The sequence below is a fragment of the Helianthus annuus genome, chromosome 13, assembly GCF_002127325.2.
Source record: "Helianthus annuus cultivar XRQ/B chromosome 13, HanXRQr2.0-SUNRISE, whole genome shotgun sequence".
In the NCBI taxonomy this organism is placed as follows: Eukaryota; Viridiplantae; Streptophyta; class Magnoliopsida; order Asterales; family Asteraceae; genus Helianthus; species Helianthus annuus.
This window is the reverse complement of record NC_035445.2, coordinates 72,971,360-72,998,506: the sequence shown is the minus strand read 5'-3', so window position 1 is coordinate 72,998,506 and position 27,147 is coordinate 72,971,360. Positions and strand designations below refer to the sequence as shown.

At 38.0% G+C, this 27,147-nt stretch overlaps 1 protein-coding gene and 1 pseudogene across 1 annotated transcript; one reads left to right on the top strand and one right to left on the bottom strand.

The window, feature by feature from the left end:
• The first annotated feature begins 245 nt into the window (after positions 1-245).
• Positions 246-13,610, top strand: LOC110898193 (kinesin-like protein KIN-7K, chloroplastic). The gene is made up of 23 exons (XM_022144949.2): positions 246-776; positions 875-972; positions 2,312-2,401; positions 2,735-2,787; positions 2,984-3,049; positions 3,143-3,196; positions 3,643-3,702; positions 3,831-3,909; positions 4,097-4,164; positions 4,739-4,801; positions 4,913-5,017; positions 5,362-5,466; positions 5,560-5,667; positions 5,755-5,901; positions 7,573-7,755; positions 8,533-8,691; positions 8,783-9,001; positions 10,630-10,770; positions 10,851-10,976; positions 11,056-11,106; positions 11,710-11,757; positions 11,845-11,964; positions 12,768-13,610. The coding sequence occupies exons 1-23, from the start codon at positions 538-540 to the stop codon at positions 13,344-13,346; spliced, it is 2,961 nt and encodes a 986-aa protein (XP_022000641.1). The 5' UTR covers positions 246-537; the 3' UTR covers positions 13,347-13,610.
• Positions 13,611-19,042: 5,432 nt separating this feature from the next.
• LOC110901057 overlaps positions 19,043-27,147 on the bottom strand; it is a 33,103-nt pseudogene continuing 24,998 nt past the window's right edge.

The following is a 27,147-nucleotide window of genomic DNA, read 5'->3' as shown; positions in this document are numbered from 1 at the left end:
ACGATGCCGGTATTGTGGAAATGGGGGGCGAGGCGGCGACGAAGCTGGACGGGTTGAGGACGACCCCCATACCCTCCAGCCTTATATGAACTTGGAAAACATGGAACCACGCCCCATAGTCTAATCCTATCGTCATAAATGTCTAATTTTGTAATTATCCACTTTGATATTATTATTATTATTATTATTATTATTATTTTGTTTTTTTAATAATAAATATTCTCGTGGCCTGAAAATCTCCCTGAAAAGGTACGGAGAACACATGTTGCCTGTCATGAAGGATCATCGCTTCAAGTCAATCACACATATTTCACCTCAAAACCCTAAAATACTTCCAAAACTCACAACATTCACCTTCAAATCTTCAATCTCTCTAAAATCACTGTAATCTTCATCCTCATTTCGTCTTCCAGATCACAATCCATTCAATAACTGTAAATTTCACCGAAAATTTCAACAAAAACGTTACAGAAAACGGTTATGTGTTATCAGTTTGTGCGTAATCGTGTTTAGAACAAGTAGAAGTTGAATTCAGCAATGGCGTCGAGTCACGGTGGATTCAAATCTCGAAAATCGACTTCGAAGTACTCGAATTCGCCGGCGTCTTCTACGACATCGTCTTCGAAGCATGTTCCAGAAGTTTCGGTTGATAATTTGAGTTCTCCGGCTTCGTCTGGTAAGAGTAAGCCACGAAACTTTCAGCCGGAGAGTTTTCCGGTGAGTTCAGAGAGATCGAAGGAGAATGTCACGGTTACAGTCCGGTTTCGGCCACTCAGGTGATTACACTGTGTTGATTTGCAGGTTAAATGTGATATTATTTGATTTCTATGTGGTTATTTAACGCTAGAAGTGATATTATTTTTGTTTCCGGTAGTCCTAGGGAAATAAGGCAGGGGGAGGAGATTGCGTGGTATGCAGACGGAGAAACAATTGTGCGGAATGAACATACACCGTCGATAGCTTATGCATACGGTATGGTATCTTGTGGACTACTGGACTTATGGTGAAGCTTATACTTGTATTTAGTAGTTGAACTTATTGAGTTGAAGTATGGTAATCACATGTTAGGTAAATAACACAAGCTTGATAGCCGACGCAAAGTAGTATTTTAGAACTTGGATAGTTGGATTCCATGCTGGCAAACACTAGTCTGTAACCGATATCGGTGTACAAGAGAGCAGAAAACGAATTAAAAAAACTAATGACTAGTTAAGCTGAGTTGTAAGAACATAGAAAAGACAAAAAATGTATATGGAGAAAATTATGACAGAGTTGGATACTGTTGTTTGGCGTTTTGAGGTTCAGAGATTCTACCAGAACGCCATTGTATTTTTTTCTGGATGATCTACTGTTACTCAAGTAGAGTCAAAAGCTGAACTGAGCTAAAGATTTTTCTAGTTTAGCTAGAGTATTTTGTGAGAGGCCATATATAAGCATTTCTCACCATACCTTAGTGGTCAAGCTCAAATTGAAGAGCATGAATATGTGCGCCAAAATCGTTAATGTCAATATGGGCATATGTTAAGTATACAAGGTTTCCATTCCAAGCCCAAATGTAGATTGAAGTTTTACTATTGTAGATTCTTTTACAGCTTTTTTTGAATCTGAGTAATGGTTTTGACTTTTGACCATATTAGTCGAACTCAAGCCATTATCTCCATGAATCAGTATGGCTTTTTTATGTTCTCATATAGTCATATTAGGAGACTACATCAACAGTTTGCGACTTGTTTAAAAGTGTGTAATCTGGTTTCCATGTGCTTCCATTCCTTCTTTATGCATATCAGTTTTCTAAAGCTTCATTGTAAACAGCATGATCTGCAGTTGATCAGGTTAAGCATCAATAACTACAGGTTTTAGTGTTCTACTTTTGAATAGCAGCGAAATATATTTTAGCCAGATCAATATACTTGTAATATATCAGAATTATGTATCCAACCAATTATGTGCTATATAGTCAGAGTAGAGGGCTAATTCATGTTTAAACTCGTTTAATCACCTTCAGCAATCAAACCTGTTTAGAATATGATTCCTAAGGATGACTCTTGGTTCATCTTTTAGTCCTATATAAGATCTCTGGATGAAGGAACATACTATCGCTATCTTTTTGTTCTATCATCTTTGTTTTAGTTTTCAACATTTCTTTCGTAGGTAGATGTGGTTGATTATACTTGTAGATCCAAATTTGGTGCATTTCACATTATCTTCATATATTCTTCCACTTTCACATCACAAATATATCTAGCTATGGTTCCTTTGAAACCTGGATATCTCGATTAACATTGTAACTCTCATCCTTTTTCGTATGTAGATCGGGTGTTTGGGCCTACCACGACAACACGTCATGTGTACGATATTGCCGCACATCATGTTGTTGGTGGTGCTATGGAAGGTGTCAATGGTATGTAAATTTGTTACCATTTGCAATATATCTATTTGAATTAGTTCTTAACGGTATTGCCACTGGATGGGGTGGATCTGAACTAGAAGAGCATGTATAGCATCTATTAATTATTGTTCTAAAGTTCAAGATATCTGGAGCTCTTGTGCAGATAATGTTTTGGTTAATTAATGAATAAAGCCAGCACCCCTTTTCAATACATTAAGTTCATTTGCATATAACTGTAACTTAAGCATTCGCAGACCAGTAGTATTTTAATCTTAGTTGTTATCAATTCATTGTATATGCCTGCATTACCTCACATAAATGTTCTTTGATCTACTTCAATATCAGGGACTATCTTTGCATATGGTGTTACAAGTAGTGGAAAGACTCACACCATGCATGTAAGTACATTTTTTCCTTTTCATGTAAAATTGTAGCTTGTTATTATAAGATTCAGATTTCCAGTTTCTAAGCTTAAAGTTTCAACTTCCATAAGCCACATGAATAAATGAACCTTAAAGCTGTTACGATATTTGTGTGTTATGCCTTCCAGTGTTATTATTTGTTTTGATTGTATTTGTTATATGAACAAATCAGGGCGATCAGAGGTCTCCTGGAATAATCCCATTGGCGGTAAAAGATGTTTTTAGTATAATTCAAGAGGTGCGTATTGCTAACCTTTTAATACCATATATGCAAGTTTTACTTATTTTAAGAGAATTTTCTGATATTCTGATAATCTTTATGTATTTTCAGACTCCAAGTCGTGAATTTCTCCTTCGTGTTTCATATTTGGAAATCTATAACGAGGTATGATTCTGTACAATCTTTTCCGGCGCTCACTACTCGTTAAGTAAACCTGATCTTTATATATTCATTCCTGATAACGGGTCGGTGACTCGGTCCTACCTTTGCCACTATCTTCATCTGCTTTAAATGCCTTTTCAATCTCACTTATAATCCGTGCAGGCTTTTCTTTTTATGTGACTGCCTATATACGTGTTGATTACCAATTCTTTTAATCTTTTTTTTCCGTAGTTTCTTTGTATTTTATGTTGTGCATCAACTTATATTCTTGCTATCCTTTGTATTGGTTTCTTTGAAGTTCTTTAAGTGTTGAAAGTAACTTGCATATTGGCTACTGTATGCACCCTTTGAAACCACGCTGGTTCCAGTTTTCCTTAGTCATATATTGCAGATGCATTGGTCTCTTTTTATGTAATTTTGCAATCTTAACTTTTCCGTTTTGTTTTCAGGTGGTTAATGACTTGTTGAATCCAGCAGGGCAAAATTTAAGAATAAGGGAGGATAGTCAGGTAATTTTGTGTATCACTCTGATACTTGCTTTCTCATTTTATCCCCTAGTTAGGAAGCATTCTGTTCTGCTTCTATCAGACCCTTAACGATTCTAAATGAGATTATGCGATGGTTGTATTGCCCGTAGGGAACCTTTGTTGAAGGTGTTAAGGAAGAAGTTGTGTTATCTCCTGCTCATGCACTTTCCCTTATTGCAGCTGGAGAAGGTTCGTCTTTAGTTTTTGTTTGTGTTGGTCACTTAACATTTTTAGTTTTTGTTGTTGTTTTGGATCGGTATCGATGGAACAATATCTAATGAGATGGTTTCTACCCATGGTTAATTAACAATTTTTGTTGATCCTTACATTTTTTAATGGTATTGATCTTCCATTCTTATGTTCTTTGCTATAACAGAGCACAGACATGTCGGTTCAACAAACTTTAATTTGCTCAGCAGCAGAAGTCACACAATATTTACATTGGTAACTTTCTTAATTAGCTTATATAATCATTTTGATAATTTTACATGTTAAAGCCTTAAAGGCGGTTTCTTTTTGCACAAAACAATCAATCGAACACTATATACAGTGCCTGATTCATAGTGACTAAGGTATAAATTCAGTACAAGTACAATATATGTATATAACTATATTGATCTGATTAGAATGCTTCTAAGGTGATCTAGTCATCAACAATGGAGGATAAAAGTAAAACGGCTATGTAGGTTTGGCATCAGTTATGCTGTTATAGGAAACATAAAGTTGCATCAGTTATGAGTAATTAAAATATGAAATTGACGGGAAAAGTAGTAGTTTTCCACTATGCTTGTACATCCTCATAAATAATACGGACCCTCATTTCACAATAAAATAGAACGATAAATGTATGCGGGTGTTTTTGGACTGAGCTTCTCTTTCTATGTAAACATTCACTACTACAGTACTACTTGATCTTGTATTATCCGTGTTATTGTTTATCATTTTGTGTTTCTTCATACCTTTTGTTTTTCTGGTTAGTTTTTTGTTAATATCTCATTACTCTTCTACTTTGTAACAGACGATCGAGAGTAGCCCTTGTGGTGAATATGATGATGGAGGGGATGTTAACCTGTCACAGTTGGTATGCTTTTAACCCCACCTTTCATTTTCTCATTTCTGTTTCTATCAATGACAATGTTCGGTTTGTAATTGGCTCTTAATTGCTTTTGTCTTTATTCGCCTTCTATTGCAGAACCTTATAGATCTGGCAGGTTCTGAGAGCTCTAAAGCTGAGACAGTTGGAGTTCGTCGAAAAGAAGGATCCTATATAAACAAAAGTCTTCTAACTCTTGGAACTGTGAGGCCTCAATCATTGCCATTATTTTTTCAGTGTAATAGTTTGCTCTATAAATGTCTACTTCTGGTCATATTTATGTTCAAAACCCTCCCTGCAATAAAACACTACTATTTGTATGTGGTGAAAAAAGTAACAGGTATCATTACCCGTAAGTTTCCCTCAACGCTTCATAACATTTATACCTGAAACCTTTGGGCAACCAATTTCTTAATATGTATTGGAATGACTGAACATGTGTGGTATAGTTGTATGAGTCTAACCTATGACAGACGCATTTATTGTTTGTTTTTTTTATATTGATAGTTGTATCTCTTTTAGAGTTTGCTAACTCGAAACTGGCACAGGTTATATCAAAATTGACAGACGTTCGAGCAGCTCATATACCATACAGGGACTCAAAGCTGACTAGGATTCTTCAATCTTCATTAAGCGGTCATGGACGAGTTTCCGTAAGTCTTGCATATAAGTTTCAATTTAATCATGTATTAGGAAACACCGTCCTTTTGACCCATAATATCGTGCTTATCTGCGTTCTTTTGTAGCTTATTTGCACCGTGACTCCCTCATCAAGCAATTCCGAGGAGACACATAATACATTAAAGTTTGCCCACCGTGCAAAACACATTGAAATTCAGGCCGCACAAAATAGGGTATGGAATATGTATTATATCAAACCTTTGGTGCCTCAGAAGTTATCTTCTACTACAGTATAATAAAGCACACCTATCTTTTTGCAGATTATTGATGAGAAATCTCTTATCAAGAAATACCAAAATGAAATTCGATTATTGAAGGAGGAGCTAGAACAATTAAAAAGTGGCATTGTGGTAGTTCCTCAGTTTAAGGATAATAGAGGAGATGACATAGTTCTTCTTAAACAAAAGGTACCTTCTTTAAATATAATATTGCCTTCAACACATGCTTTTTTCTTTTTTATGTAACATGAGGTCATAGTGATCGAAGCCAAAGCATTCTTGTATGGCTGATGGAACCTTCAAGTTTTTCACATTAATACCTCACATCAGAGTCTTTCACAGTTTATTCTAGTATCATCATCAAATACTCACTTAATCAGGGTTACACACTTAATTGAATTAACACACTCAGGCCAACAAGCATTCACAAAGTTCGGATCATCATGCATCACAAACAAAAGGTCGGACAAGAATAACAAGCATGAAACCCTGACTATTTAAGCCACAAAAGTCGGACAAGGCATGCTTTATAAAACTCGGACACACAACCCACTTATAAAGTTCGGACCCCTTATGGTTACGAAAGTGAAACCACAGGGACTGAAATCGCAATTTTTAAACTAATGGACTGAAATAGTGATTTTTGACAAACCACAGGGACGAAAACAGTAATTAACTCTATGTTAAATTAGTGCACTATTCTTATTTGTAAAACTATGTGTAACTTGGCAAGAAAGAAGAAAACGAAAGCGACATGTGCACTTTAATTATCAGTACGGATAGCTACAGTAATAAATGAGTATTACCTTGAAAGGATGAAAGAAAAAAAAACAAACAAAAGTAAAAGGATCAAAGTGTAAAAATCAAAAGCAGGGACCAAATCTGTAAATGGCACCGACATTCTTCTTTAATATATAGATAATTGCCTTCAACACATGCTTTTTTCTTTTTTATGTAACATGAGGTCATAGTGATCAAAGACAAAGCATTCTTGTACGGCTGATGGAACCTTCAAGTTTTCACATTTCGTGAAACGACTTATAGGCCCCTAATGCGTATTTGATTTCATTTGTTCCAATTTCGTCAAAAGAAATGCAGAATGATGAAATTGCCCTTAATTTTTTTGGACAAGTTATCTTGACCACTCATTGTAATAAAAATAAATTGTTACCGCCCGCGCTCTTCTAAACGTAGATAAAAATAAGCAAATCACGAGAGTTAAAGTTGTTTGATTTTTTTTCGTTAATGAGCTAAACATGTCATTATTAAAGTTGAGGGCTAAACATGTCATTATTAAAGATGACGGGCTAAAGTTGTTTATTATTAAAGTTGAGAGGCTAAAGTTGATTGATATAGTTAAGGGGCTAAACATGTTATTATTAAAGTTGAGGGGCTAAACTTGTCATTATTGATGTTGAGGGGCTAAAGTTGTTTATTGTTAAAGTGAGGGGCTAAACATATTATTATTAAAGTTGAGGGGCTAAAGTTGGTTAATGCCAAAGTTGAGGGGCGGCAGGGGCCAAAGTTGGATGATGTGACAAAATAGCATATTTATAGTATATATAATTTTTGTTTTTCAATTTTATCGTCATTTTTGTCATTTCACATGTTTTTGGCTGAAGTTGGTATAAACGGAACCAGATAAATACTTGGTTGGCCTATTAACTGTTAAGTAGTTTCAATATATGTGTGTTCCTTAATGAAAAAAAGTTGAATACTTAGGTTACGTTATCCCTTAAAATAATGAAAACGATGAAATAGCGAAGGGAATTAGTCTTGTCTAAACTTCACATCACTTTAAGAAGAAGCCGTTTTTTTGTCATTTATTCATATTCTCATGGGTATTTTTGATATTTAAAGCTAGAAGATGGTCAAATGAAGCTGCAATCAAGATTGGAGCAAGAAGAAGAAGCTAAAGCTGCTTTGTTAAGCCGCATACAAAGGCTGACCAAATTAATTTTAGTTTCCACCAAGTCCTCACCCTCATCTAGACTTCCCCATCGGTCAACTTTAAGAAGACGGCATTCTTTTGGAGAAGAAGAGGTACTCTGATAATATCAACTGATTTCTTTCTCATTTTTCTATTTGCATCCGTAAACGTAATGTAACTGTTAGTGGTGGCAAGATGGGTGGGTCAGACAGGTTGGATAACGGATCAAAAGATCGCGTTGAAACGGGTCATTTTGGGCCGGGTTGGGTTGACCTGCTAGTTTTCTTTGTTTATTTTTCAATTTTTTATGAGTAAAGTACATGGATGGTCCCTATGGTTTATCAAAATTTTGTATTTGGTCCCTAGCTTTCCAAAAGTACACGGATGGTCCATGTGGTTTGCACTTTGTAACGCATTTTAGTCCCCAGCCAACAAATCTAAAGGTTTTAGCGTGTCCAAGTTAGGGACTAAATGTGTTACAAAGTGCAAACCAGAAGGACCATCCATGTACTTTTGGAAAAAGCTGGGGACTAAATGCGTTACAAAGTGCAAACTACAAGGACCATCTATGTACTTTTGGAAAGCTAGGGACCAAATCCAAAATTTTGGTATACCACAGGGACCATCCGTGTACTTTACTCTTTTTGTATACAAAACAATATTGTTTGGGTAATAGTCTAAAGTTTTGTATAAATTAATTTAGGAGGTTGTATCTTTAAAAATAGACTTTGGGCTACTTTCAACCCTCATGACCACTTTCTCTTTTTGCTAATTTTTTTGAAGTGGCTTGTTTGAGATAAATGCATCTTGGATTGACCCGTTAATAAGCAAACGGTTAAATTGCCACCTTTAGTACTTAAATAATCTAAATAATCTCTTGTGTTGCCCAGCTTGCATATCTTCCTCAACGAAAACGTGACTTAATTTTGGATGATGAAAACACCGAGTTGTATGTTTCTTTTGATGGACGTGTGGAAAATAATAATGATGCACTGAAGGAGGAGAAAAAAACCAAAAAGCCCGGTTTACTTAACTGGCTGAAACCACGGGTGAGTTGTTATCTATCCAATAACAATAATTCTTTAGTTACACCTTTTGAGGTTTAATAATAATTTCAATCAATATTATTTCTTTTAACAGAGACATCACAGTATATCTGGGGCTTTGACCAGTACTAGTGATAAGTCAAGTGGGGCCAAATCTATCAGCACACCTTCGACTCCTCAAGCGGATAATCCTACTGAATCCCGACATTCACACTCTTTGCTGACAGAATGCAGGTCTGCTGAATTCTCACCGGGGGCCCCACAAGATCAAGAACTCAACGATGATGCCTTTTTGCAACAAGAAAGTCCTCTAGTAAGCATTTCCCTTCATTTTTATCTCTACGTACGTGAATAAATAAATTCATCTACACGTAGTTGCATGAGCAAATATTAGATAGATTATTGGAACTACCGTCTCTTCAAGCGGGTAGTCGGTAGTCTGTATCTCGGGTTCCTGGTCATATATTCTTTGTGGCAATTTCAACACGTCTACTTACCAGTTTTTAAGTTATGTTAACGGATCAAACGGGTAGAATAAAAAAACAGCTAAAAATAAGTAGAAAGCCGCCCAAAGTGTCTTAAATGCAAAAAAAACTTCGAATCTTAGTCATATTATATTATGGCAAAAGATCAAATACAAATAATCTTAACATACTAAACATACAAATTGAAGGAAAACCAAAAAAGACAAGGTGGCATTTTTGTAATTACCACCAACTATCAAAGTTACAACCAAAAATACCTAAAAAAACACAATTTTTTTTTAACATTTTTTATTAAAAAATCGCTACATTTCGTTAGCAAAAAAAAAAAAAAATTTTTTTTGCTGCTACTAAAAGTAGCGATTTTTTAATAAAAAATGTTAAAAAAATAAAATAAAATAATTTGTGTGTTTTTTTTTTTATTTTTTTAGATTTTTTGGGGGGTTTAGTTTTTAGCATTTTAGCTTGGGGGGGGGGGGGGGGGGGGTTAGGTTTTTTTTAGGTTTTTGGGGGTGGGGGGGGGTTAGGTTTTTTTAGGTTTTTGGGGGGTGGGTGGGGGGGGGGGTAGGTTTTTTTTAGGTTTTTGGGGGGTGGGGGGTTTAGGTTTTTTTTGGGGGTGGGGGAGTGGTTAGGTTTTTTTAGGTATATTTGTAGAGTAACTTTGATAGTTATTGATAATTACAAAAATGCCACCTTGTCTTTTTGAGTTTTCCTTCAATTTGTATGTTTAGTATGTTAAGATTATTTGTACAAGAACTTTACCCATTATATTATATTATATTATAATTATTATATATTAAATTACATCAACTTAGCTACAGTAAAATTATTTCGTTTTTATTTTGGTCATTAAAAGTTTTTCTTTTTCCACTTTAGCCACACATGAAACCTAGGCATATTCTATTTATTTTTATAAATTAAATAGAAAATATAAATAATTCATAATTTTATACTCAAATACTTTTTTTCCTATGTATTAAATATGTTAAAGTTAAACAATTTGTGTGTTATATTTTCTATATTTTTTTTAACTCTTAGAATAGTTATAGTTTTATCTGATTCTTTTTATTAAGTTTATTTATTAATTGTAATAAATTTGGATATGCCACGGTTTTACTTGAGTTTAATTTAGGACATAACTTTTTCGTGATTTGTGAATATAGATCACATGTGTTTTTATCTACATTTCGTCATGAGTGTTTTTTTAAACCTAATTTCCATGGTTTTACTCGAGTTTAATATACAACGTGACGTACCGCCTCAACGTGCGGGATATTTTACTAGTTTGACACTAATCAAGAAGTGTAGCAATATTGGGTCGCATTGATGCTAGTCATATAGCTAAAAGAACTTGGAAGAATCTTGGACATAGGAGTTCTGTTGAAAGTACATACATGAGTCCACTTTTGGTTGTGAACTGGTATTTAGAATTCTTCCACTTTTGTATGTGATTTGACAGATCAGCCTAAAAACAATTGACCAAATTGACCTCCTTAAAGAGCAGCAAAAGATTTTGTCAGAGGAGATGGCAATTCAATTAAGTGCTCTCAAGCGATTGTCACCCGGTGCTTCAAGAGACTCCGAGAGGGAGTTTATCAGTGTAATTTATAACTTAAAATCTTTCAACAAAATGCAAGTGTTGTTGATATACTGATCAGAACGCTTAATTATAATCTACAGGTGGAGATCGCCCGATTGAATGAACAAATCAAACTGAAGAATGATCAAATCAAACAACTAGAAGATAACATTTCCAGTTCTGTTGTATCATCTTGTCACAAGATAGATGAAGACGAACACACACGGGTAAGTGTTACTACTAGAGGTGGAATTTTTCACCCGTTTATCTATAAATGAATTGATTTCGGTATCTTTTCTTATGCAGTCTGTTTCTGAGCTAGAAGCACAACTAAGTGAGAAGTCCTTTGAGCTTGAGGTATGTTTTATTAGAAACACAAACACAAAATTAGCTACATCATGCCCAAAATAATAATTAGAGTAAAATGTCGTTTTCGTCCCTGAGGTTTGGCCAGTTTTGTGACTTTCGTCGAAAGGTTTGTTTTTCTGCATCTGGATCCAAAAGGTTTAAAATCTTGCCATTTTCATCGGGCTCGTTAACTCCATCCATTTCTCTCCGTTAAGTTAAGTCAGGGGTATTTCTGTCTTTTTTGCTAACTTAAAGGGTAATTTGGTCTTTTTCACTTTATGTAAAAAGACCAAATACCCCTGAAACAGACAAAATTGCCCTTTAAGTTAACAAAAAAGACGGAAATACCCCTGACTTAATAGACAAAAATGGATGGAGTTAAGGAGCCGGATGAAAATGGCAAGATTTCAAACCTTTTGGATCCAGATGCGGAAAAATAAACCTTTGGACGAAAGTCGCAAAACTGGCCAAACCTCAGGGACAAAAATGGCATTTTACTCTAATAATTATAACACCTTAAGGGTGTTTTGGTAATTTTTTTGAAAGATGTAGTTTACAAAACATTATGATCTAATCGAGAGTCGAGACAAATTCTTCTGTCTATTTTGCCAGGTCAAAGCAGGGGATAATAGAGTACTTCAAGAGCAGCTTAACCAAAAGGTAAGAACTAAGAACCCGATGTTAGTACGTTTATTTTTCTCTAATACGTTATGATTTTTCTTGCTTATGATTTTATGTTACATCCAGATTGATGAATGCAAAGGACTACAAGAAACAATTAACTCCTTGAAACAACAACTTTCCGATGCACGGAGTGAATTCGATGCAGAAAAAGATGCCAAAATAATGTTGCTTCGCCAATCTCAGGTTTATTCTCATACTACTGCTTTCATTTTCGTGTTTAGTTACAGGTGGCAAAAGTCCCAGTCTGTTAACTTATTACTTGGAGTTTAAATTTATTAAATATGAAACGACGTAATTTCAAGTTTGACAAACAAAAAAATAGGAAAAAATCAGTTCGGTTCTGATTTCTGAATTGGTTTTGTTTCAACTCCTTCCCATTCCAACAGTTTTTTTTAAAATCTACCTATTAAGAGATAAATCTAACCTGAATTGACCCTCAAATATGTTTAAAATGTCATTTCGTCCTTGAGGTTTGGCGAGTTTTGCAAAATTCGTCCAAAGGTTTGTTTTTTCGCATCTGAATCCAAAAGGTTTGAATTGAAATCTTGCCATTTTCATCTGGCTCGTTAACTCCATCCATTTTTCTCCGTTAAGTCAGGTGTATTTCCGTATTTTTTGTTAACTTAAAGGGCAATTTGGTCTTTTACACTTTATGTAAACTCGCTGGAGATGTGTGAAAAAGGCCGAATTGCCCTTTAAGTTAACAAAAAAGACAAAAATACCCCTGACTTAAAGAGAAAAATGGGTGGTGTTCACGAGCCGGATGAAAATGGCAAGATTTCAAACCGTTTGGATCCAGATGCGGAAAACCAAACCTTTGGACGGAAGGCGCAAAAAAAACAAACCTCAGGGACGAAAATGGCATTTTATTCATATGCTTATGTTGAACCAACCAACACATATTTTCATGAAGAGAAACCTTAATAAGAAACATCTTTAAATCATCAAAGCAGCATGAAAACTAATGTGCCATTGCATCAAAACAGGCACATGAGATTGAAAAGCTTAAAGAGAAAGTGACGGAGTTGACCGAGTCAAACACACAATTAGAAGCCCGGAACAACAAACTAGCAGAAGAAAGCTCATACGCCAAAGGGTTAGCCTCAGCCGCTGCGGTTGAGCTTAAAGCACTCTCTGAAGAAGTCGCAAAACTAATGAACCACAATGAGAAACTATCCGCTGAGCTGGCGTCAGACAAGAACTCCCCGAGCAACCACCGTAGACCCACTAAAAACGGACGTAAAGACAACAGTTCCCAGTTCCGACAAAAAGAACCTAGTCCTACACAATCGGAATTGAAGAGAGAACTCGCGATAAGCAGAGAAAGAGAAATGGCTTATGAAGCCATGCTTTCCGAAAAAGAACAAATAGAATCTGATTTACAAAAAACCGTTGAAGAGTCGAAACAGAGAGAGGCGTATCTTGAAAACGAGCTTGCGAATATGTGGGTGCTTATTGCAAAGCTAAAGAAGCCGCAGGGAAACAATAACCATACTGATGTGTCGGAGTCGAGCCACGGGGTTGACGGGTTTGACATTTACGGTCAGACGAAGGACTTTGTGTAATTTCGGGAGATTTGTGTTTGCAAGTAAATGAATAGGAATAGATGGTAGTGTTTGGGATTAGGAACAGGGATTGTGTGTTGTGTAAAGAGGTGTGTTTTTTACTTATTGTAGGAGCTTTAAGCCCCCCTATTTTTAGGTTAATCATGTATTTAATCGAAGTTGGTGAGACGTTTAGGCTCTACATATGTTCACGGTCCGGTTTCGCCAGGTTTTGGGCTGAACCCCTAACTACGTATTCGGAAAAATACAAACCAGATTAGCTGATTTAGCGGTTCATGACTTTAAAAAAAAAAAAAAAAAGATGAATGCATTAAATTTTATAGGGAAATTGGCCTGTAATAATCCCACCTAGACTTTATTGGCCATTAATAATCCCACCTCAGAATATTCCCCCCACCAGTCCCACCTTTCACCTATTTTTCCTACAATGGTCCCCCGTTAAAAAAACTTAACGGAGTTAGGCTTTTTTCCAAATTACAAACAGATTTTGTAGGGCTTTTGATTAGAACGACAATACGAGTCCATTGATGTAAAACTTGCCTCGAAACGGTGCTCCAAACGATGAAAACGACGCTTCAATTCGGGTGTTTAAATTTCCAATTAACCAAAATCAAGTCACTTGGAGCATCATTTCGAGGCAAGTTTTACATCAATGGACTCGTATTGTCATTCTGATCAAAAGCCCTAAAAAATCTATTTGTAATTTGCAAAAAAGCTTAACTCCGTTAAGTTTTTTTAACGGGGGACCATTGTAGGAAAAATAAATGAAAGGTGGGACTAGTGGGGGGAATATTCTGAGGTGGGATTATTAATGGCCAATAAGGTCTAGGTGGGATTATTACAGGCCAATTCCCCAATTTTATAAAATGATAAGGATATATACATACAAAACTTTATACTCTTAAGAGTAAACTGCCATTTTGGTCCCTGAGGTTTGGTTACTTTTGCCACTTTAGTCCAAAACTTAAACCTTTTGCATCTGGATCCCTGTGGTTTCAGTTTTATTGCCATTTTGGTCCAAAAATGAAATCAGGTCATACTTGTTTTATAAAATCCTGCAATTTTGTCATTTTCCTCAGGGGCAAATCAGGTCATATTTGTCTTATAAAATATGGTATTTATTTATAAAAAAGAAATGATCATTTTGCTCCTGTAGAAAATGACAAAATAACAGCATTTTATAAGACAAATATGATCTGATTTTATTTTTGAACCAAAATGACAATAAAAGTGAAACCACAGGGACCTAGATGCAAAAAGTTTGAGTTTTGGACTAAAGTGGCAAAATTGACCAAACCACAGGGACCAAAATGGCAATTTACTCTACTCTTAAAATGAAAAAAAAAACAATAAAATAAAAGATGGTTCAGTTTGCAAGTTCCTAGTCATAAACAGTCAATCCGTTAAAATTGAACCGTATTTATATTAACTAGAATTACGACCCGCCGCATTGCGGCGGGGATTCTTTAGTTATAACTAAGTCGATTTAGGACGCGCACGTTATGTTGAACATGTCAAACATGAAAAAAAAACAGACGATGTAAAAACGTTCACCCACACACGCACGTTGCGTCATATTAACTCGCAAAATTTATAACGAAACGTAAAAACGTTAAACCAAAGACGCATGTTGCGATGTGTTAAGTCACAAAATTTAGAGCGAAACATAAAGCGAAAAATTTGCGTAAAATGAAAGCTATAAAGGTCCAAAGTTGAAAGTAAAAAAAGTTGTGAGGACAGATTAAAAAGTTGTGTTTAAAGTAAAAAAACAAATAGTTTTGCGTTAAAAGTAATTTATGAAATACTTTTGAGTGAAAAGTAAAAAAATCAATTTTTTTTGAAAAACCCCCAAAGCCAAGGTTACAACAACCATATGCATAACCATTTTTTCTTTGAAAAACCCTCAAAACCAAGATTACAACACATAAATAAAAAAATCAAAGTGGTTAAATCGCAAAATATGGAAACTTTTGGATTAAAAGTGAAAAATCAAATTAATCAAATGGGTTAAATTACCAAAGATTAAAACTTCAAACTTAAATTGTTAAAGATTAAAACTTTAGGGTTAAAAAGGAAACAAAGATTAAAACTTTAAACTTAAATTGTCAAAGAATAAAACTTCAGGGTTAAAAAAGGAAAATTCAATTTTTTTTTGAAAAACACCCTAAGCCAAAGTTACAACTCATATATGCATAAAGATGTTGCTTCTTTATAATGTTTAATATTAAACCGGCCGGGCTTTTTTCAACTTAAGACGGTTCAGTTCGGATTCAAACCATGAACAACGCTAGTTGAAACGTCTCTTATATTGACTTGATCAACATAAACTAAGGTCTAAACTGTCACACCCCCAAAATCCACCTGTGGAGTATCACCGCTTGGGAGCGTGACTGACCAGGATCAAGCCACCAATTATATAGAACAATGTAAATAGTAAAAGTAATTGCATTTAAACCAAACCAATCCATATGAAAGGTGTTCCAAAACATAAGTATAATAACAAAGTTTAGCGGAAGCAATTGAGTAAAAGCCCAATGTAAATAAAGTATGTAAAGCCATAGTGTTTAATCAAAGCATCACGACCCTTGTCCACAACGACCTGCTCCTCCCTGTGCAAGCTCCATAAGTATCCAAGGTCCTGCAAGGCATGTAACAGAGAGTCAACAACTAGTTGAGCGAGTTCACAGAAAGTAAGTTCGTAGCAGCAATTCGTATGTTCATTTAGTGGGGGCTTCCCATGTATGTATGTACTACTAGTGGGGGTTTCCCATGATTATATTTATTACTAGCGGGGGCTTCCCATGTTTATCCTTACTAGACTATTTGCAACCATGAGTGTTCTTCTTAACCCGAGAACAGGAATACGTACAAGGTCACGTAGGTTTTACGTGAGTGCCCTTCCCCGAGGACAGTGGTACGCGTGGGGTTTACGTAGGTTTTACGTAAGTGTCCTTCCGACCCGGAAGACAGTAGTAGGTATGAGTTTACGTAGGCTTTACGTAAGTGTCCTCCCGACCCGGGAGACAGTGGTAGATACTAGTTTACGTAGGATTTACGTAAGTGTCCTGACTAACCTGAGGACGATGGTATATAGTCTAGCAATAGCGTAAGTATGAGTAATTATCCAATTCAAATCTTCCAACCCAATTCCCAACCCGGGAATCCCATGCCTTGGCTGTGTGAACTCACCTTGGTTTGCTCGGTATGCTAACTATGTGCTCGTAACAAATCAATCAATCAATCAAGGCCTAAGGTAATGCATTTACACACCGTCAGTTCATGTTGGTTAAGTTTCACATACATTCTATGTCACAAAGTGCTTGACAGTAAATCTCATGTATCGTATAAGCATCTCATGTATCGTATAAGCAGTTAATCAATTTCATGACATTAATACCTCACATCAGAGTCTTTCACAGTTTATTCTAGTATCATCATCAAATACTCACTTAATCAGGGTTACACACTTAATTGAATTAACACACTCAGGCCAACAAGCATTCACAAAGTTCGGATCATCATGCATCACAAACAAAAGGTCGGACAAGAATAACAAGCATGAAACCCTGACTATTTAAGCCACAAAAGTCGGACAAGGCATGCTTTATAAAACTCGGACACACAACCCACTTATAAAGTTCGGACCCCTTATGCTTGCATATCAAAAGTCGGACAACATCCCCCCCTATAAAACTCGGATGATGCCTCCCCCTTTCAAAGGTCGGACAGGGGTTCCCCCTCGCAAAAGTCGGACAGGGGGCTTCCCCCTTACAAACTCGGACCCATGCTTTCCATGATCAAAAGTTCGGACTCTAGGGTCCCCTGATAAAAGTCGGACTAAGGTAATACAAAGGTCGGACCAATACTTAAGCTAGCAAAACTCGGACAAGGCTTGAGCCTTTGAAATTCGGACCTCATGTGTTTACAAAGTTCGGACCTTTATCAATCAAGCAAGAAACTCAGACAAACCTAATAATCAAAACTCAGACTTTTGTGACTTCACAAAAACCCTGACATAATCTACGGACTAGAAATCATGCAGTAATCAAAACCAAGTCTCAGTTTATCAACGTAACAGTTACATTCACGCAGACTACGATCAAAACCCTAATTTCATTCTTTCACAGTGCAGAAATCAAATTAACCATCAATAGTTCCAACATATCATACATCTTAATCATCAGGCAAATGATAACACAACAATCATATTCATTTCTCAGTAATCAGAATAAATCATGCAGCACAGAACTATCATATGAAGAACTAGGGTTTTAGCATGAATCAATCAATCAACGATTAACAACAAACAATCATTAAACAATTACCTTGGATTGATTCTAGACAAAGAGAGGAATCAAGAGTGATGAAGAGCTTGTGCCAATGATGAAGAGGATGGTTGCAGAGAGGATTGGAGAATGTGAAAGTACGTGTATTGATTTTTGTGTGATGATTAGTGGAGAGGATTAGGGTTAAGAGTGATTAGAATTTCACTAATTACTCTATACATCCCTAAGTATCATCTTTTACATAAAGCACACCCTTCACAACATAATTTACAGTTTCACCACCAAATTCATGTAGTTGTCAAATCTTTCATAAAATAACACATAATCATGCATAATCATAATACACTTTATTGAACCAGAACGTATACAGTTACAAAGCAAACCAATTGTGCAAGTAAACAACTAAACAAACAGTGAACGTGCAATAAATGCGAAAGTGGAATCTCGGAAACTCGAGTTGTCACATAAACCTCACCACATTGGACTTTGGAACCCAATACACAAAAGCATATGATACATTAACATCAACTAGCAATATTAATCTACGATCAAGTGAACGAGGGATGGGATAACCACAACCGGTACCAAAAGTTAGTTAAAAACCAAAACCAAAACTGAATACAATATATGAGACTATGGGGTATGGGGCGGGGGTTGGGGCGTGGGTTGGAGAGAAACGCCCAAGTCACCACCCCGGGTGGGCTTGGGTTTGGGCGTTGCCCCATTGGCGTGGGATTAAGCCCGGGCGTTGGGCGGGGCTACCCACATGACATGGTGAAACCTCATTGGCCAAGTGCACTGGCCACGCCACCCTAGCCACGCCCCACCATACCCCTTTAAAATTGGCTTTTGGTCTTGGGTGCCCCATACTCCACGTGTCGCACCATGCCCCCAACCCACGCCCCACCATACCCCACAGTCTGATATAGGTTCGAATAGTATTGTTAAAAGTCCTCAACCGGTACCGTACCACAGAGTACCGATAACGAAATTGAGTTAAATTCAAAAGTGAATATCTGTTTGGTCAGTACCAATATGGTATATGTATTTGCCATTCGGTACAAAATTTCCCATCCCTAGAATGAACAAAATAATCTTCAATTTACTTAATTTGCATATAATGGTAATCATCATGAACAAAGCTTTATATGATTATATATTAGTTTCAAATAATCAAATCAATTGGGACACCATGATTCATAATCTACATCTCAAATAAAAAAGATCAACAATACAATCAATGATTCTCCAATCTATTTAACATTCAACCTAAATTCAAAAATCAATGCTCTCAATTTTTATGATCATGAACAAATAACAACTTTTTTTTTTCTTTATAATGGAGACTATTTTATTCAAATAGCATAGGACCAGCAAGAAACCGGGAGTCCAGACACAAAGCAAAAAACATCAATTACTCTTCGAACCATCTGAAACCGGAAACAAACCGTCACCACCACCACCACGCGGCGGAGAAAACCCTAAAAACTTCTGCATATTCGTCCGAATACTAATCGAACACAAAAAATACAAAAAACCCATCGAACCAGGGGCGCACTTAATGTATACCGAGCCGTAGCACGGGCTACGGCTCAACTTTTTATCGGTAGTGTAATTTTTTTTTCGGTTTTTATACCAAGGATACCCCTGAACAACTACGAGGACACCCCTAAAAAAGTCTGTAAGCCTAAATGAATTGAAAATAATAAGCCCAATTGCCCAATATGTTAGCCCAAAATAATAAAATATGCCTTGAAGTTTTAATGCACGGCAAGGATACCAAACGTTGATCATCTTTCTCATCATCAAACGTCTGTTACGCTGATTAAGGATACGAAACGTGAGTATTGAGTCCGACTTCATCGGCTCTGATTCTGATTCTGATTAAGGATACAAGGTAAATAAATCATTAGATCTTGACTTTTTTGGAGTGTGTTTTACTTTATTTATTAATTAATTTGTTTGGTTTTTTGGTGTCAAGTTATTGTCTTTTAGAACTTAGAAGTATTAATGTTTTCAAACTTGTTGACTGAATGACTGTTATATGCAATTTGGGCTAAAATGTATTTTGTATTGTTTGTAGGGATTGTTGTTCAATCTTGAATGCTTTGAAGTGATAATGAAATCACAATCTAAAAAAGAATCTTTAATTGGGAACTTTTTCAAAAGAAAATACGAAGAAATTAATGAAAATCGGGTTGGTGATGATGATACAAGTCCGAATGAAGCAACTCCTCCGAATGTTGATAATGATAATATCCAAGCAAATGATGATGTCGATTCAAGTCCGAATGTTGATAATGATGATATCCAAGCAAATGATGACGTTGATGCAAGTCCGAATGTTGATAATGATAATCCTACAACTTCAATTCCAACAACACGAGGTATTATTGATTTGGATGATCTTCCTTTGGATCCATATGATAGGCCACCTATTGCTAGTTATCACCCAAATCAAATAGATGACATAAGAAGGTCATATCTTGAGTCATTTCGTCATACTATAAGCGATGATGATAAATTTGCAAACTTGAATGTAATAAATGATCTTGCGCGTGTTATGGTTGAAACAGGAACGCATAGTTCTTGTCCTTCAGTTTATCGGGTAGTGAAACTAGCTTTGCTTTTACCAGTTGCAACCACAACCATTGAAAGATGTTTTTTCGAAATTGAAGCTTGTCAAGACGGATTTACGCAATGGAATGGGCTCGGAATTTTTGAATAGTGTTATGATTTGTGCGGTCGAAAAGGATTTTTTACGTGAAGTAAAAGACGGCGATGTGATGGAACGATTTCAAGCTATGAAAAATAGAAGAGGACAAATATATTAGGTATTTGTTTTACTTTATTTATTTATTGTTTTTTTAATATTGTATGATTGAACGGTGAATTTTTTTTTTTTTTGGGATACCCCTGAGTTAATGTTCTAGTTCCGCCACTACATCGAACAATCCGTCATATCTTCCCCCTCCAAAATCCTTTATGACTCATCTTCTGCACAATCCTCAACGGCACAAACGGCAGCTTCGCAACCGTTTTCCCGTCATACAAACTGTTCAAGAGCCCAAACACAACGAACAAAACAAACGCAACAACCGCACCCAATTTGAATTTAAACAATGATAGGTCTCTGCTGGACTCTTTCAACGGCGTTGAAACGCGATCAAATTTTTTTGTTTTGGATTTGTTTAGTGAGAGTGAATCTGGCTTTTTGGAGGCTTTATGGATGGTGAATTTGCGAGATTTGTAGGAGGTGCAGCGGTAGATTAAGAGATATGAGATGGATTTGCAGACGATGGCGGTGAGGATGGAGGTTCCGGCGATGGTTAGGCTATCGGAGTATTTGAAAGCTTGTTTTTGTTGCCATTGTTGGTTGAGGAATTAGGGTTTGCATGGGGATTATGGGAATGTTTTTTAGTTTCAGAGTTTGTGTTGTGATTGATTGTAATACCCCGTGTTTTCGAATGTCAAAGTCAAAGTCCAAGTCAACTTTGACTTTCTTTGACTGTAGATAGTCGATTTTATGTGTTAGTTGTATTATGTGGAGTAAGTGTTGTAAACAACAAGAATCGAAGTAATCGAATGTGTTTTAACGTAAAGCGATCTACGACTATGAATAGTAGGAAGTAACAATGCGATAAAGTTAACCTAATCAGTAATCAAACCGATCTAACAATCAATCGAACTCGAGACTCGAATTATGCGAATGGTGGTATTGTTATACGTGTGTGTGTGCCTTATGTGTTACTTGTGCATGTTTACTTTATGTTTGGTGTGGTATTCAAGCAAATTAATCGAAAATCAAATCGAAACTCGAAAAGCAATCGAACTCAATCGAAACCGACATCGAAACGTGACTTATAGAAGATTGTATGTTAGATATAGCGGTTGGGATTAAAAGTAATTTGACTAGGAACCCTATCGTATTCGTATCATCGTCCATCGAAATCGAAACGTCGGAAATCGTCGCAAAATACTCAAAGTGTGTCGCGGATCGAACAGGAGGCAACCTGATCGAACAGGCCAGCCGATCGGCTAGCATCTTGCCAGCCGATCGAGCAGCCCACTCGATCGGAGCTCCTGGCCGATCGGCTGTCACTTTCCTCTTTTGGAGCCTATAAATAGGGCTGTCATTGTCGTACTTTCCATTTTTGGAAAGCTCTAACCGAACCAGCTATCTTCTTCACCTTTTCTCAGATTTCTCTCAATCCCGGTAAGTTTTCACTCTAATTCTTGTACGTTTTTGATCATTACTTGATTCTACACCTTTCTATCTTTCAAAACTTGGATTCTAACCGTGAAATCACCAAGATCTAAGTGTTCTTGGGTGATGTCATCACGGTGTTCTTGAAGAACATCATGTTTTGGCCTCATTCCACTATGATTAGCTTAGATCTAACCGATTTCCACATAAACAAGTTAAGATCTATCAAAGATCTAAACATCCACAAGTTGTGAAGGATTGAAAGAAGGAATTCCAACTTTCTTTCAACTCTTTTACACTCAATGCCTTCAAATCAATAAAAACGGAGCTTGAACCGGCTAACTAATCATTCAAATAGTTAAAAAGGTTCAAGATTCGGGTTCTATGAACAAGGTTCACCGATTTCGGGTTAAACTCTAAACCGACATTCCGAACCGTTCACCGGCCGGACTTGGGTGATTCCTGTTCGAGCCAAGGAAACAAGTAGGAACGGAGGTTATCATAGTTCAACACGTTGTCAAGATACCTTGAAAGAATGACAAATAAACAAACAGCCAAGTGTTAGATGAAAGGCCGACCAGGTCAGAAATGCTGGCCGAACGGCTAGGCTGTTCGAACAGCCCAGCCGATCGGACATGCCAGCCGATCGACCGGGCCAGCCGATCGGCTAGCACATGTTCCCACACTTCCAAAATTTCATGAGGTATAGTATTGACGAAGTAGTGTTCGATCGAACATGGCACTCGATTGGTGAACATTACTGTTCGGATCATGAGATGCTATGCTTCAACACTTAATCGTTTCACAACTCGTTCGTAGTAGGGAATGCCAGCCGATCGAACAGACTGTTCGATCGAGTGACATTCAGTTGGGGACTAACCTTGAAGCTCCTAGCCGATCGAGTGAGCTAGCCGATCGAACGAACCGTTTAATCGATCGACTTGAAAGATAGGAACACTTCAGTGTTCTCAAATACTACAACGAAAACTTCAAAAGTTCAAATCCTCTAACACAAACACACCAGAGGAAGAAACAATCCACTCGAATGGCCCAGCCGATCGAGCCTGCCGGCCGATCGAACAGCCCGTTCGATCGAACCTGCCGTTCGATCGACCAGCCCACTCGATCCATCCATACTTGTTTACATTTCCGCGTTACTTATCGTTATGCTATCGAACTATTCAGGCTAATCTTACTCTCAGCGCTCCCTTCAATCCACAATCAATCACTGTGAGTATACTCGATCCCTTTTTGCTTTTAGCACTTTTGGGTGTTACATACGTTACCTATCAAATCACAATCAAACACAAACTATTTGAACACTGACCGATTGCATGTGCTATTTGACTAAATGAATGCTGTTTATTATGTTTACACGTGGAGTGCTATCTACCTACCTTAGCAACATAGTACTATAGTTTGGACTCAGCACCCGTTCACACGGGGGTTGTTAAGGACAATTACTTGCATGGATTACGGTGGTAATCATGTATTGTGAACCGTCTCGGACGGTCAACCCGCAGTCGTTGGTATCGATGGTCCCATGTCGATAATTAACATGCATCGTTTTCCTCTGTGTACGTGCCTGGTTATGCGTAAACTATTCGAACTCTATATGCTATTATCAAACTTGTGTGCTCACCTTTACATTTTATGTATTGACTTTATTTTAACGTATGTGACAGGTGCTTAAGTTGCTAGGATGCTTAGGCGCATGGTGATGAAATCGAGGCTAGGGAGTCTAGAAATAATAAACACTTGTCTGTAATAATTAAATCTGAGTTGTCGGAACGGAATTTATTTGCCTAGTTGCTTTCTATGATAACTTGTTATTTATTTGGGACACGGTATGGGACGTGTCATGTAAACTGAATTTATATTATAGTTGTTGTGGAAACTTCTGGACAATCTGTTTTGCTCAGTGCCGCGCCCCGATGATTCCGCCATCGGTTGGGGTGTGACAGATTGGTATCAGAGCCATAACTATAGGGAATTAGGCTAGACACGACCTAGTCCGGGTCGCTGTCTTAGAGACCTAGACTATAGTTAGGAACCATCAGACCAAGTTTAAGTGCTTATTCTACAATCCTTCACTATCACTGCACTCAAATTTTCAAATAAAATCGGTAGATTTAGTTAGGAATAGGTGTGAAAACCACAAACTCCCGATAAATTTCCTGACTTATGGGGATTTTACTCCTTCATCTCAATATTTTCGCTAATAAACGAGGAGAATTATACCAAATCAGGTGTGAAACCCCCATTTTGATGAAAATTCTTCTCGATTTTACTAAAAACAAGGAAGAAATTGCTAAGCCAAGGGGTGAAACCCTAACCTTAGCAGTTCGTTCTGTATTTTATTCGTCTCACCAAGGCTTCGATGGACTCCAACGACCTGAACTCACGAGTATGGCCTAGGGAAGTGATGACAAGTCTACTGTGAATAGTCGAGTTGCCTTGGGTAGTCGATGTCTAGTAGCCGCAGACAATCTATCTCTCGATTCTATGTGATTCGATCCTGAGAACCGCAACCGCGTACTCTGATGACTCATTGATTTTATGTGTTTATGTGTGTTTTCTCTGTTTTGTGTTATATTTGCTTTCTCTGTTTTATTTTGAGGTAATATTCGATTTTACTACCACTACGATCAACACACACGACTCGCAATTGCCGGTTCTATCTCAATTCGACACCCAGTTATCCCAAATCTAGACGGTATCATGCTATGTTATGCTATACGACTAAGTTAAACTATACTATACGATGCTATCCAACATACTATTCGAACGACACGCGAACTTTGAAGGATAGGTTTCTGTTTTCTGACTGCTTCAGTGATTAAGTGCCTAGGTATTTGCGTGCTTCTGTGTTTTGTGCTCTAAGTACTTATGTGCTTCTGTGACCTACGTGTTCTATGTGCTTCTGTGCTTACGCGTATCTGTGGTTATGTGCTTATGTGTTTATGTGATATGTGTGATTCGACGTGATTCTAAGCTTTAGTAGTCTAGACATGTGAGGTGAGATTCAATCTCGTTGTGTTGAGACTCGTGACGATGTCTAATGCAGACCATGTCGTCGTCTGGATCCCGACACCGAACCCCACTTACCCGCCAAGAAAAGAGGGACAGACGTCTCGCTGCCATCATCTCCAAAACTATGGCGAAAGCTGTGAGTGAGGTGTATGAAAATGCTAGCAAGTCGTCTGAAGAATCCCGAGCCGAAATCCCTAAGGAATCGAGCAAGGCTGCTTTCAGCTTCAAGCAGTTCAAAGCGTGTGGACCAAAAGAGTTCACTGGCGAAGATGGTCCAACAGCCATGTTTCACTGGTTCGACTCGGTCGAAGTCACTCTGCGCCAGAGCGGATGTCCTAAACATCTCCGCACTCTCAATGCTACAGGCGTCTTCCAGTCCCGTGCTCTAGACTGGTGGACGGCCGAAAACGAAACAAGCGCGGAAATGATGCAGCTTACAGGCTATCATGGAAGGAGTTGAAAGCGATTATGATCGAAGAATTCTGCCCTCCTCGTGAACGCTAAAAGCTGGAGGACGAGTTCTGGGGAATCAAGCAGAAGGATGGAGACAACGTTGCTCTCACTGCTTGCTTCAAGCAGCTTAGCATTATCTGTCCTGATCAAGTCAAGACCTCAGATCAAGCCATCAAGAAGTATATCTGAGCCCTACCCGACTGTGTAGCCGACTTTGTTCACGCCGCCAAGCCAGCAACGATCGAGGAAACCTACCTACTCGCCGCTGAGATCAATGATAAGCGAGTGAAGTCTGGTTTTTGGGATAAGCAAACCAAGTCTCTGCATCAAGCCACTGCAACACCCACCGACTCATCTGCTCAATCCTCCAAGTCTTCAAGAAGAAGGAAGAAGAAGAACAACAACAGCTCCAGCAACAAGAGCTGTGCTGCCGCAACCCTTGCTACTCCACTCCAAGCAGTACCAGCTCAACAGCAGCAGCACCAGCGCTCAGCCCCAGTGATTAATGCACCGCCAGCAAAGCGTGCATACACAGGCCCTCACCCACTCTGCCCGACATGTTCGTATCATCATCCAGTGGGTCTAGCTTGTCGTTTTTGCACTCCCTGCAATCTGTACGATCATTTCACTGCGAACTGTCGCTATGGTCCTCGTCAAGCCCCAGCTCAAGCTACTGTCAACCAAGCTCTACTCCCTGCCCCTCAAGGTCAACAAGCAGCTCAAGCACCAGCAGTCAATGCTCGAGTCTGCTTTGCATGTGGTAACCCTAACCACTTTGCCAACAGATGCCCGAACAGGGTGGTTAAGCAAGAGCCCCAGCAGCAACAACCGCAGCAGCAGCAACAGCAGCCTCAGCAACAGCAGCAAGCAGCCCATGCCCGAACCTTCAACATCAATGCCCGCCAGGCTCAGGCGGATAACAACGTGGTTAATGGTACGTTCCTTGTGAATGGTATTTATGCATCATGTTTGTTTGATACTGGAGCCGATAACTGCTTTGTGTCATTTGAATTCGAGAAGCTCCTTAGTCGTAAGCGCTCTTATCTGTCCTCGTCATTCGAAGTCGAAGTTGCTACAGGAAGAACTATTGTCGTTAATTCAGTACTCCGTGATTGTACTCTCGAACTCAACAATCACATCTTCCCAATCGACCTTATTCCGATGCAACTCGGAAGTTTTGATGTCATAATAGGCATGGACTTTCTTCGTGAAAACCATGCTGAAGTTGTGTGCTTCGAGAAGATGATTCGATTCTCGCTCGCAAATGGTGATCTCCTATGTGTATACGGTGAAACAACGTCGAAAGGTCTCAAGCTTATGTCGTGTATTCAAGCCAGCAAGTATCTCCGCAAGGAATACCGAGCTTTCTTAGCCAACATTGTAGTAGCGGAGAAGGGAAAGAAAAAGAAAGTTGAAGTTAAAGATGTTCCAGTGGTTCGTGAATTTCCTCAGGTGTTCCCTGATGATCTTCCCGGACTACCACCTAGTCGTGATATCGACTTTCGTATCGACCTCATTCCTGGAGCTAACCCCGTTGCCAAAGCCCCTTATCGACTCGCTCCATCCGAAATGAGGGAACTCTCGAACCAACTCCAGGAATTACTCGAAAAAGGCTTTATTCGCCCAAGCACCTCTCCTTGGGGCGCGCCAGTCCTTTTTGTCAAGAAGAAGGATGGATCGTTCCGGATGTGCATCGACTATCGGGAGTTGAATAAGCTAACCATTAAGAACCGATACCCCTTACCCCGAATTGACGATTTGTTTGATCAGCTACAAGGTGCAGCATGTTTCTCTAAGATCGATCTACGTTCAGGATATCATC

What these genes read in the sequence shown, in the direction of transcription:
- LOC110898193 (XM_022144949.2), top strand. Translation starts at nt 538, where the DNA reads ATGGCGTCGAGTCACGGTGGATTCAAATCTCGAAAATCGACTTCGAAG. An exon ending in GCGGTCATGGACGAGTTTCC is followed by an intron (nt 5,467 to 5,559) that starts GTAAGTCTTGCA and finishes GTTCTTTTGTAG; the next exon opens with CTTATTTGCACCGTGACTCC. An exon ending in ATGAAGACGAACACACACGG is followed by an intron (nt 10,977 to 11,055) that starts GTAAGTGTTACT and finishes TTTCTTATGCAG; the next exon opens with TCTGTTTCTGAGCTAGAAGC.